Raw genomic sequence first — 14,019 nt, 5'->3', positions numbered from 1 at the left:
AACTAATTGATTAATTAATAATCCACTACAACTTCAGTTAGTAAATGACGTACAAAGACAGTGTGTAGGCACAAGGCCCAGAAGGCGCGTACTTGGCGTGCCCAGCTTTGGTCATGTTGTGGTATCAGAAGTTCCAGGCCTGTATCTTTGTTATCTGGATCTCCTGTGTCAGAGTCGTCACCTTGAAGTCCACACTCAAGTAGAGAGAATCAGAATTGCTTTGGGATTTATTGTTCTGTTGTTTTACTCCGAGGGTCAACTGAAATAGGGTAACAGGAGGTTTCTCTAGGCAATCCTGCACACCGCTGGCCATGTCACATGTTCATAGTTAGGCTGGGGTAGTGTCTTAGATTTCTGGTATGCGAGGACAAAGGAGTAGAAATAATGAGGCTGTTTTATTAAAGGGATGTGGAGAGTCATAGTTCATGGCTAATGGTCTGGATGGCTGGGTGTGTCAATCTTTTATGCTAAGACAGGGCGTTGTCTTCTACAGAGCTTAAACTTGGAGAACTTCATACTCAAGGAGCAAAACATATTCATAATATTTTAACTGACTTTATGATTTTATGCTGGGCTGTACTGAAAGCTATTGTGGATTTCAAATACCTCACGTTACCTTTTACTTGGACTCAGCTGACTAAATTTTGATATATTTGTGTCACTTAATTCTTTAGTTTTATAGAATGAAATGATTTCCATTTCATAGTTGAAAAATCATTCTGAGACCCAGAAGGTTAAGAAGTCCACTCATGACTATCACAGCCAAGATCCAGGCTAAGGCATGTGTATGTCTAATTTGAACCGTTCATCTCAGACGGGAAGTGAATGGCAGATTGTCTACCCTGCATCCAGTGGCTGTCATCGTCACTGGGGAACAAGCTCATTGTATATAATATTCAAAGTCTGCCTGTGCACTGCAACCCTCAGGCAGACTCCAGTTGCATATGGAAGGAGAGCTAGAGTTCTAAGGCCAGCCCTCCATCAAAGAAAACAAAACAAAACAAAAATAGTGGGGTTTAAAAGAAGTCTGCTAAAGTAGAAACCTGTAAATGCCAACTGTCCATGGTGATTGGGAAGGAACTGGGGCCGACTAAGGTAGCAAGCAGCTAACAGTGGCTTATTTTATGCAAATGAGGTTGGCAGTGCTCACCAACCTTCTAACGTATGTCAATGATATAAAAAAATGGGGAGACGTCGAGGAGAAAACCTCCAGCCTATCCATCCTCAGACAAACCACCTTGTCCAGTTTTTAAAAATATATTTAAAAATTTTCCCTTATATTTATTTATTTGTTGGGTGGTGGTGGGTAAGCACACAAAGCCAAGATGTGCATGTGGAGGTCAGAGGGCAACGTCTGGTGGTTGGTTCTCTTCCAGCATGTGATTCCTGGGGCTCGAACGTAGGCCTCCAGGAATGTTGGCGAGCACCTTTACCTGCTGAGTCTTTTTCCCAGTCCAGATACTGACTTTTAAATCTGTTCCCTAAGAGCCAGGATTTTTGGTGCTCTCCTTGTCACGGTGCTATTGGGTAAGTGAGGATAGAGATCATGCTCCCCACCCTTTTCTCTAACTTCTGTTTGGCCGCTGAGAGAATACTGGATAAAGGAATGGGTGACTATGTCAACTGAAGGTGCTAAGTCAGTCAGTAAGATAAAGAAGTAATTTCCCTAGGACTGTGTCTCCTGGATAAATCTGTGTCTTTAGAGACGAGCATTCTTTATGACCTGAAATGTAAGTGTACACAGTAATCAGTTGGCAGTGCCCACTAACCTTTTAATAGACACCAATAGGATACATGAAAAATGGGAAGATGTGAAAGAAAGAACCTCATGATACTAACCTTCGATAAACCACTGTCACTCAGATTTTAGGAAGACCTTTCTTAATTGTTTTATTATTGGGTGGTGGTGAGCGAGTGCACACAAGCTATGACATCATGTGGAGGTGTGGGGGGGGATAGCTCGATTATTTCTCTCACCTGACTCAGATGCCCTTTAGTCTCAGAAGCCGTCTGAACTTACTTCATCTTCTCTCAGTAGGGGTGGCATTAAACAAGCTCTTATGCGCTGAAACCATTCTAAATTCGAACATATACCATAAGTTTCTCCTAATTTAAATTAGTAATGCTGTAACAAAATGCAGTCAAAATTAGACTTCATAGCATAAGCCTAAATTTCCATTCTCATGATGAGATTTCCCTGGTGGGATAGAGTCACTTCTAATTATCCCCATGTGCTTTCTGGGATTCTGTTGCAATTACTTTTTTTTTTTTTTTTTTTATAAAATTGAATGATACTCACCCTGAACAAAGTATGGATATGCATCTTTCTTGGAATTTAATGAGTTACTCAAATACACATTGCACACATGTACTTTTTGCTAATAACTCTGTAGTGAAGTTCTTACTACAGGTCTAGGTGTCACATCATATTTCCACCTACCCTGGGAGAGGGCTTGGAGTACACAATTAAGCCACAGTGCCAGCAATAAACAATAGTTATAGACTTTGACAGTCCTCCAGTCTTGACAGCCTTGTTGTTGCATGACTTTCTCTTGGCATAGGTTATTCTTGGAGACTGTGAGTATTTGTCTGGGCAGCCTCTGACTAGCTGTACCTGGGAAGATGGCATAAATCCATGCGGCGAAAAAAGTAACGATCAGTCTCCCGTTTTCCTGACCATGATTTTTCTTCTGGTTCTAAATCAGGCGTGTTGGAGATGACTCTGAAATACTTTGAGCTATATGTTCTCAGTATCTTTTTTTTTTTCTTTTGGAGCTGGGAACCGAACCCAGGTCCTTGCGCTTGCTAGGCAAGCGCTCTACCACTGAGCCAAATCCCTAACCCATGTTCTCAGTATCTTAAAGAGCTGTTTCATTGTTGTGGGTTTTGATGATTGTGATAGTCCATGTTAGGCTAACACATGTCCTTTCCCTGTCTCAGCAAAGGATAAGCTCACTTCTAGCCTCGCCTGTGAGTCTTCTGAGATTACCGTAACATGTCAGCTTACTGCCTTGGTACCCATTAAATGGGTTCACTGCATACGCTCTCTTGCTGCTTCTTTTGCGTTTCGTTCAATTAATAAACTTTCAGAGGAGTTTGGAGTTAATAGCTGAACCATCAGAAACAGTCATCCTCCTTTCACCTATGCAAACCCTCTTCAGCATGTATCATAGCATCACAGTTGGAGTCTGGGAACCTGGGTCCATGGTCACTGTTACCCAGTTCTCTCTGCGTGCCCCAAGATGAAATCATATTCATCTATCAATGTCATATTCTGCGGAATATGCTTCTGCCAGCCTATCTTCCACATTGGTTTTTAACCTTTCCCTCCTTTGTGATTTCTTTCCTTAATTTCTCACATCTCCCCCCTGGTTTAAACGTAAGTGGTTTAAATTCAGGGTCACTGACCTAAACCAGTTTTTCATTGTTTCTTTTTACCCATTCACACAGTAGGAGTTTAAAACTGTTTGCTAAACAAGCCCGAGCTTTTAATGGATGTCTCTGAGGGAGTTTTAATAATGTCCTCATTGAGCCCAAAGTCTGGGATTCATTCCAACATTATGTTTTTTGTTTAATCTTTTGTAATAAAGAATTAAAACTCTGCTGGTTTTAGAAAATGTTCCATATTTTAAAACATAAATTCATGCAGAAAAATCAACGTGAAAATTGGATAATAATTCTATATCTCATTCAAAATATTATCAGTGTTTCCTGATGATTAATTGGCATTGTTTGATACTATTCTCCAAGAGATTACATACACCAAGACTATTTTAATTAAAAAGTACTAAGCAGATTAATTTTAGGATAAATAAACAAGATTTTTTTCATTCTCTTATTAAAAATATATTTTTTTCAGACAATACATCTTGATTATAGTTTTCCCTCCCCCAACTCCTCCAAGATTTCTCTCAGCTCCGCTCTTCCAGAAATCCACACCCTTTTTGTTAAAGAAACAGGTATCTATGGAATAACAATAAAGTAAGCAAAACAAAACAAAGTGACATTAGGACAAAACAAACAAATGAGCAGAAGAAAAAGTGCTAAAGAAAAGCACAAGGCACACTTGTTCTTACACACAAGGAGCCCCCTCAAAACACAAAATCAGAAGCTACCATATGTGTGAAGGAGACCTGGAAGGTTTAAAGTTCTCTTTTCTTTTTGCTCTGTCAAAGCCGTATGAGACAAAGCAACTGCCAGTGAGTTTGGAGAGAACTGAGTTTTCCTTTTGGAGGGATTGTCTTTTAGACATAGTTTGGAAGGGAGGAGGGGAGGAAAGGAGGGAGAGAAGGAAGGATGGATGGATGGATGGATGGATGGATGGATGGATGGATGGGAATTTTAAACACTGCCTTAAGATCTATCTGTAACTCTCGAAGTCATTAGAACTGTGAAAAGCTGGGCTATCAAGATGACTGTGCAAACCACGATGCCTGATGCCAAGCATGGCGGCCTGAGTTCAGTCCTGAGAGCTGACCTACTAAAAGGGAAGGATTGACTGCTGGAGGTTTGGGTACAGACCTGCACTCCTTAAACCCTGCTTCCTTGCTCGCTGCATTCATAGCTCCCTGTTAGACTGTTCATCCAGTTCATTTATTTGGGTTTGTTGTTTTGGGGGTTTTATTACTCCACATGTTATCACCTGTTACAGTGTTTTCCCTAAAACTACACTCTGAAAAAACTACCTTTCTCCTCAGAGGCTTGTTTTGGGGTTTCTTTAGACATAGGGCACACTAGAATTGATTGGGCCAGCACACTGCTCCTGATGCACATGTCCAGGTGGGATGTGACTGCAGAACTCTCTGGGTACATTACACCAGAGGATGGATTACCAGGACTTTGGCTGGACACAAACCCCTGATTTTTATCATGGAATGGGCCACTATGGCCTTGCCTCTCAGTAACTCAGTGTTACTATGGCCTTGCCTGTTTTCTCTGCCTGCCTCTGCTGCCACAGCCCTCTAAGCTAAGTGTCTGGGAATTAGACTCTAAAGTGACTTCATACTCTGCCTTCTGTGGGCACTGTAGGGAGATGTGCAGTGCCGGCTTTAATGAGATAAGACGATCATATATAATTGGATTGTTCTTAAGCCAATTAAGAGTACATGTGTAAGGATAATTAAAATGGAATTAAAACATTCTCTGTAAGAGCAAATTTAGTTAATGTGTTCTGTCTTTTTCTTCAGAATTACAAAGCCTAGCTTTGTCTTGGGTGGACATTTTGGACACGTATCTTTATTTAGTTTAGTTATAAATGACTGTGTCACTGGGGGTGGCCGCTCCTGTTTTCCCTCCTCTTCCTCCTCTCCTTTTATAGAGTTCAGGACAAAGGTAAAGTGATCCCCAGCTACATTAAATTGGTTATTAAGTTCTTTATATTTTGTTAATTGTATGTATGTGAAAGGAAGCCTACTAATAACATTTTTATGTTTAACTTTATTTTCTATTTTAAAGTTAACTTAGTAAATGTATAAACTTAAAATAGTACGGGGCTTGGGGATTTGGTTGAATAGATACAGTGCTTCCTGTGCCAGCCCGAGAACCCGACTTTGGTTTCCAGCACTCATGTAAAATGCTAACCATGAAGGCGTACACATGCGACCCCAGTTCCCAGAAGGATCTGTGGGGCTCACTGTCATGTAGCCTAGCAAACTGCTGATCCCCTCGCCTCACTGAGAGTCTGCGCTAGAAGAGTTCAGTGGAGAGCAATTGAAGGACTCCCCCTGTCATCCCTAACTACCCACAGATGCACATATGTGCACACACGCATCTACATACATGCCTACTCCCTCCTACACATAAAAACGTACATACAATAAATCGGTTTATCTTTATTTAGCAAGTATCAAAAATTCAAAATACTGTATTATTACCTTTTGTTTTAATTTTATTTGCCCGTTAAATCAGTTATGAATTGAGAATCATGTCCCTGTTTTTGTTTTTTTATTACTACTTATGTTTATGCAGTTTCTTCTCAGGAATTTCTAATATCATTAGCTTAATTTAAAAAAAATCAGTCTTCTTTATATTGATAGATATCATTATTCTTTTTTACTATATTGATCTCTATTCTTACATTTTCGTATAATTAACTCTTCTGTTGAGTTTTTATTCAATGATTGATTTTTAAATTCATGACTTGCTCTTTTAACTCATGAATTTCAAACTTTTTTCTCTCCCACTCAAGAATAAGCAATTTAGTTATTAAATCGGTTGAGAAGCACTTTTATAAGCACTGTCATTATTTTGCTTTGAATTCGGAAGTACTGTAGGCCCCTTGGAATGTCACAACATATACTAGATATGTGGAGGTTTGAAGGGTTGCTAGCCTGGTGAATGAAGCTTAAATGAACTCTTTTCCTTTGGACAGAGAGATGTGGCTTATGATAATAGATCAGTATTTATCGAGACTCACTAGCCGGTTGTGGTGTATAGTTCCTTGCTGTTTCTTGAATGTCAAATAGCACAATGCCTGCATTTAACAGCTTAGTGCAGTTCCCTGTGTTCATTCAATTTATTGCATGTGTGTTGCTTTATGAAAGCTTTCTGCATTTTTTAAATTCAGTTTATAGTTTAGTTTTTAGCCACATCTCTTGAGACTTCTCCTACCAATGTGATGATGGTCTATTTTATTTCTCTCAGCTTTGTGTTTTGAGACTGTCCTATGTATGCAGAAGCTCAGGTCTTTCTTTTTCTTTCTTTCTTTTTCTTTTTCTTTTTTTTTTTTCTTTTTTTCTGGAGCTGAGGACCGAACCCAGGACCTTGCGCTTGCTAGGCAAGCGCTCTACCACTGAGCTAAATCCCCAACCCCAGGCCTTTATTCTTACACATGGTCTGGATGGTCAGTTTTATTCTTGGTGATGTTTCTTTTTTGTTGGTTTAAATCTGTTACTAGTATTTTTCAACTTATCTAGGTGAATTTTTTACTCTCTCTTGAAAAGAGTAGCTTTTACTGGACGTTTTACATTTTAACTCTAATATAAAATTTTGGTTACGTTTGTTCTAGTTTTCTTGGACTCAATTTTAATTTTTCTTTTATCTTCCTCAGTGCCCGTTGTTTGGCTGATGTTTCTCTTCTGTTCACTAATTTGGAAATGTATTTGTTTTGTGCTCTTCTGAGGCTACTTATAAAATGTTATTCTCAGTGCCCATGTTCATATTCTCATTTTCCATGCACCTTCTTAGTTTCATACAAATAATTCATTTCTGGTTCGCTTTAACTTTTGTTAGTCATTGGTATTATTCTGTACAATTAGCACTTATATAGACGTACCCATGATCACATGACTTCTAGTTCGCCAGTGCTGCTAGAGCTGTTTATCCCCTCCTTTGGTAGAAACTCTTGGTTGATGAAAGCCTGTAGTAGCTTGATCAGCAAGATTCTCTTAGGAACAAAACTTTTGTCTGAGATCTTTAAACATTCTTAGACGTTGACATTTGGAAATCCCAGCTACAACAAAATCCCAAGTTTGTCTTTGTTTTCTCGTGGTCCTGTGAAGACAGCACACTGTTTCTGTTATTTATTACAAAGGTTCTCTGCTTCCCAAAGCCATTCCTGATGATTATTTTTTGAATAAAACGGCCGTAAAGAATTTCCATTGATGTTTGGACGGATTTCAACTCAGATGGAAGTCGGAATGAGGACATGTCTTTCATGAATTCTTTGGCTGAGAGCACTTATCTTAAAAGCTGAAACATGTTGCCCTCAGTGGTTTTACGTATCGCCTCTCTGCCCTCTCTGCCTTTCTCTTTCTCAAACCACTGTAGATGGGCATTCTGACTGCGCATAGGAGTTCCTGTATTTATTTTAAATCTGTTGCTTGAGAATTTCAATATATGTATCATTGTCTGATCAAATCCATTCAGGTACCTCCCTCCACCTTCAATGTGTCCCATACACCATTACCACCACTTTGCCTTCCCACTTCACAGGCTCTCTTTTAAACCTGTATACTTAGCATTGTCTACATGCATATGGGTCTAAGGCCATCCATCCGTGAGACATGGGAAGCCTATTAATGGTTACAACCATTAAATGAAAAAATAAAAAGCAAAAGCAAAGACAAAAACCAAAACCAGAAACAACTTTCTCCTCAGCAGTCCTCAGTAGCCAGTAGCTTTTCAGCCCCACCCACAAGACAGAGTTCACACGTGGTGTTGTCAGTTGGGCTAAACACCCACGGCTGGGTAGTCATAGACACTGCTACCTTTGCTATATTAACATAGTATCAGGCAGCCTCCTGAATGCTTGTCTTTATGCCCATATATTATGTCTGTTCTCAACGTTTGTCAGAGAACTTTCTGTAGTCCTGACTAATGCCAAGACTCACAACTGACCAACGTTACTTGCACTTCTGTCTTTAGTCTTACTTTTCTGTTTAATCATCAAAAACAATGAACAACACATTGTTCATTTGTTTTCTGTAAAGGACCAGTAAATAAGTAGTTGCAGTTTTAAATTGGACTGGATCTCTACTACAGCTCTTCCATAAGCGTCATGTTAGAAAAGCAAACAACAGAACCATCTAGAAAGCACCAGGAATGTTGTGAATAAAGCAAAAGTTTATTCAGCAGCACAGGCATTGGACTACAGGGAGCTCAGAGACCTTGAGGTACTGACCTCTGAGTCAAAGCATACTCCATAATCATAGATCGGTCAAGTTCCAGACAACTGTCCTTCTGTTGTAATTATCACCTGTCCGTACCTAGAGTGTGTTTCATTTGTTCTGATTCCAGTTAGGAAGCCTGTACACAGATTCCAGTGAATACCAGTGTGCCTTGAATTGTGGAATAATTTGGAGCAGTATACTCGCCCCTCAGATCTTGCATATGGAATTATTATCAGCATCTCTTTATTAAATTATCATTCCCAAAAAACACCTTAAATGGAAATCTCATAAAGCTATCTGTTCTTACTACACTGCCTGAAACATGGTGGGAAAACACAACTGGTGTTGCTGCTGTCTGTTTGTTAAAATGAGAATACTCAACAGAAATGTAGCTCGGTGGGAGAGAATTTGCTGAGCATCTTCAGTCCCCCTGTGTTCATTGCCTCGAACTGAAAAGGACAGAAAATTAAATTAACAATACGCTGCTGCTTTTGGAGTTAAGTTTTAGAGAACGTACAAAAAATGTTTATTTGTGCTTCTAAATGTTTTGCAAATTCTGGTCAATTTGCAGTTTAAAGTTACCTATACCTCATACTCAAGAGCCCTAGGCATGAGGATTGCCACAAGTTCAAGGCCACTTTGAATTCAAAGTGAGCTTCAGGCCGGCCTTTATTGAAGTTTAAGATGCTGTTTTAGAAAAACAAAACCAATTAAAAAAAAATAAATAAAACACCCTTGGTACTAATTTGACTCAAATAAATATTGATTGAAATATAACTAAGGTAGACATAAACATTCCTAATGAAGGTTTTACTTTCTGATTTCTTCTCCAGAAATCATTTTAGAAGTGATAGAAATGAACACATTACCGGATAACATAGGTCCAGTGTGTTCACGTGCACGTATTCCTTCACTCTGTGGTAAACTCCTAACTCTTGCTTTATTCATCACAGGACACTTGAAATGGACCAAAGCTGAGGACATTGACATAGAAACCCCTGGCTCTATTCTCGTCAACACTAACCTGAGGGCATTAATAAACAAGCACACCTTTGCTTCCTTTCCTCAGCATTTCCAACAATATCTCCTGCTTCTGCTCCCAGAGGTGGACAGGCAGGTAAGTGACGTTCAACCCAGTCCCCACCACACAGAGCAGTGGCTGGTCCGTCGTCAAGGCAACTGGTGTCTGGGTGGACTGCTTGGTGCAGTGTAGTATATAATTTATTTAATCTGTTTAGCGACGGCTGCTCTTGGTTAAATTCTTTAGTCTGCCAAAATCGAACTATTATTTTTTAAATTCCTAGTAATGAGCCTATTCAAAATTCAAATCACAGTACACTCTGGTAGAATGAAAACTCACATTGGGAGAGAAATCAAACATTCCACTATCAAATAAATCTTTGAAGTAGCTGTTCCTTTGCCTGGAGGGAATATTGAAATTTGGTAATAAAAAAAAAGCCAGGGTTTCTGGGAAATTATGTTAATGTTTTTACTTTGATTCTTTCCAAAAGACATTTAAAATTTATGTTTGCATTTTCTTTCTGCAAGCCTGTCATCAATAATATGATGTCTAAAAATAATCACCTTTTATCTTCCTGGTATAACTACAGATGTCCTAAATATAATTTTAGAAAGTCACTAAAGTAAAGAAACACAAATATAGATATGTAAAGGAGCCATCAATCAACCTCAAAACTGTTCTGTCAGGGAAAAGAAGGGAAAAGCTCTACATACAAATTTTTATTAAATGTCACAAAAGTTATTATATACTATCTTTAAAACATTTCTCCGTGATTCTTTTTTATTGGCATAAAATATTCATTGTTCTGTGATTCATAGTTCAGTAAACTCTGAGACTGTGTATTTTTCAGTTCATTGTTTAACTAGCATATGTGCACTTATGAATTCATATGTTATAGGTCCATCTGTGAACTGAATTAGGCAACATTGATTCCATACTGCTACACCACTCTGCATAATTTTGATAGCTTTCTGAATGGTTTGTCTTTCTACTAACTTTTGCACCTTTTTTATACAAATTTCATTAACCAATAGTTTGTTAAAATTTTTACATAGCTCTTTAATCTTTTCAAAAGTATTAATTTGACTTTAGATATATTTCTTTGGGGAGTTTGCCACTATTTAACAAAAATGTTCATGATCTTTAATGGTGAATCTAACATTTTTTTAGAAGCTTTAGAACAGTAGACAGTAAGTTCTTAATCAATGTCTATGTCATGAATGGTTAAATACACTCTACTTGGATACTTGTACTTTTACACATCAACAAAGCTAGAGGAGAGATAGACAAACTGAGAGGGATTTTCTAAGCACAACTACAAATGGAAGTATCAGAGACAAACTGAAGATTCTTCCTTTAACCTGCAGATGTAGACAGATGGGTAGAAAAATGGGTAGAAAAATACCAGGAGAAAGGAGATGCAGAATTACAAAAATCAAGAGTTAACTGGCAGGACTCTATTATAGGAAGAACAGTAGAAATGATTGTGTAAAGACACCAGAAATGCATTCGAGAAGATTCCTAAGTATCAATTCAGTGTCTAAACTTTTTCTTGGGCTATCTGCTGTGAAAACTGAGGTTGTTTGAGTGGAGCGGAGTCTAAGAAGACCATTGCTTTTAAAGACTTTTCCATGTAATTGGCTTTGTTAGGTAACATCTCCCTCCCCCTTACTCCTAGTATATACTGATTTATGGAACGTTGAGTTAGTTTCCTTATGAAATTTCCATACGCATGTATAATATTGCTTATCATATTCTTACCCCACCTTGCACTAGCGGCCTTCCTCTTTCCAAAGAGTGTTCCTTCTCTCTCATGTCATGTGAAGAACACTGTTTCTTAAGACAGTAATTTACCAGTACTGAGAAGGAATGCCAAGCATGGGAAATATGAAAGCAGGAAGAATCAGTATATGACAATCAGGAATAATCAGTTCCCAACGTTTAAGCATGGTGGGTTTGAGAGGGATTGGCATGGAAATTAAAGATGAAGAAAATACAGTGCTCACCACCCTTTCCCTCATGCTTCTCCTCCTTTTCTTCTTCTTCCTCCTCTTCTTCCTTGCCTTTCTTCTCTACCTCTTCTTCCTCTCTCTCTCTCTCCTCTCTCTCTCTCTATATATATATACACATATACATATATATATATATATATATAATTTCAGTTTATTTCATAACCGTTGAAGGGAAGTATAGGGAATAGCCATGGATAGTCTTTTTATTTGTTTAACTGAGAAGTCAAGAGTCAAGAAGAACGTCAGATATTCACTTAGTGGTTTTAGAGAGTCATTTAATGGCACATACAGTTGTTTCCTACACTTTGATGTGCACGTGATTTAGCTTGTATGCACACCCTACATCCCGGTAAGTACTAGTGGAATGAAGAAATAACAAATTGTCCTAGATTTCGCCAAGGATGCAGTAACCCAAGGGAGCACGGTGGAAGCCTAATATTTTATTCAAGCCATAGCAGTTTCTATTACTCCATTTTTTAGCTACTGTAAGAAGAGAATATAAATAAATTTGGCACAATACCCATTCTTGAATAACATTTAGCCCTTTGGGAGATTACTTATTCAAGAAATACTTACAGAGCACGCACTGAGTGTTGTTTACTTGATGAATGCAGGAAACTGTGAGAGAGAAGGTTGTGTGGCTTTCTTTATAATTAGGAAATAAGATTAATGCCTGCATAGGTGTACACTAAATTTAGTAAGATGACTGGGGCACATAAGTGTCAAAAACAGAAGAATAAAGTCCCTTGAAATCATCACAAATGAAAACAGTTAATCCAAATGTAGTATTAGCGGGAGCTCGGTAGTAGGGAAACATTGTGTGGCTAAGCTGTAGAAGCACTGGGCCGTGGTTTTTAAGTAAAGAGCATCTTCCTGGAGGAACAGAGGACATTACATACTGCACACATGAAAGTCCAGTAGACTCAGCTCTTCTGTGTGATTAATACCATCCCCAGAGACATCCCAAGATACTCTGAAACTTGAAGACCTGATTGCAGGCTACATAGGCTTGGAACTTTGTGTGAAAGAGGGGTTCCCAGTGGGAACCATCAAAGATTTTTCAAATGAGAAGTGACACACGCATGCCATTGCTTACTTAGATATTTTCATGCCTAGACCTAGAGGAGGACAAGAGGATTAACAAACTAGATTCAATGCTTATTTCCTAAGGAGCTAGCAGCCCTCTAAGTGACTCACGGGACAGGCAGAGACGTGAGACAGGGGCAACTGGGCTACAGACAGTGAAGTTGTGGAGATAAGAGATAGCGGCCTGACCTTGGGCATTAAACTTGGACATACAAAGGACAGAACTTTATCCATATTCTCACCCCAGAATGAGTAGGTTCAAATGGCAGATTGCCTGTGGTGTGGCATTCTTGAACGCACTTAAAACAACTAAGATTTCATCATCAGGGATTTTGAAGGATATTGTCTGCTAATGGCTTTGTCAGCATTTGGAAGAGAGGGATTTGGACCATATTTTCTCTCCACCCCCCTACTCCCCTTCCTTCTTTCTTTCTTCCACTCTGCCTCTCCCTTGCTCCCTCTCTCCTTTCTCTTCTAAACACAGTGGGATTTGTGATGTCACCTGGGAGGCTAACGTACAGGTGACTTGATACAACCTGTCTGCTGTATCAAGGTACTGCTGTCTGCTAGAAAGTTTCCAGACTGCTGCGACCACCAGTTTCCTGGGCTAACAGGAGTGGGGGAAGCATGGGGATATGATCTGACTGCATCCGTTTATTGGAGCCTGTGGAGGGCTCTATAATTATATGAAACCCCGGGGAGTTTTACTGGGTTAAAAACTTCCTCCCATGAGCTAACTCTCATGTTTTCCTTCCCTGAACATTTTAAGTTTTTTGCCTTCTTACTAGCCCAAACCAACCGTGTAGGATCCCTAACTTCCGACATCTGCAAAGTGAGGTCATTGCATGATTGTATCCTTAGATACAAAAGCAAAATCTCTCCATTTGTCTTGGAACTGCCAGCAACTAGGATGATAACCTCTTCGCCGTGTTCTTCTGCCTTTTCTCCACTCTCTTCATAGTCCTGTTTGTCTCCAATCGGGGATTATTTACTGTTAATTGTTTTATCACAGTGTTCCATCTGCTTTGACATTTGAAGTGACTCTTTATATATTATACAGCTAGTAACAGAACATCCAACTAACCAAAGCCTCAACGTGATTTGTTGGTTCAGGGACATAAGGTAACAGGGGTTAGCTTATTAGTGTATGGTTTTGGTTGTTAATCTTGGAATTCAGTTACTCTGAAGAAACCATTGCATTATTTGGCAAAGTGAATTTTGTAAGTGAGTTGATGTTTTAAATATGAGTCCCTTTGTGATCAATTCACTATAAAGACGTTTACCTTCTGCT

General features: G+C 39.0%; 1 protein-coding gene across 1 annotated transcript in view; it reads left to right on the top strand.

Moving 5' to 3' along the window:
* The window catches only part of Asxl3 (ASXL transcriptional regulator 3), a 104,773-nt gene that overhangs the window by 32,530 nt on the left and 58,224 nt on the right, over positions 1-14,019 (top strand). The window contains exon 6 of the mRNA XM_032886225.1: positions 9,563-9,726. Coding sequence (XP_032742116.1) covers positions 9,563-9,726 — 164 coding nt within the window. The remainder of the gene's footprint in view (positions 1-9,562; positions 9,727-14,019) is intronic.

The sequence above is a fragment of the Rattus rattus genome, chromosome 15, assembly GCF_011064425.1.
Source record: "Rattus rattus isolate New Zealand chromosome 15, Rrattus_CSIRO_v1, whole genome shotgun sequence".
NCBI lineage: Eukaryota > Metazoa > Chordata > Mammalia > Rodentia > Muridae > Rattus > Rattus rattus.
This window is presented reverse-complemented; position numbering and strand designations above follow the sequence as displayed.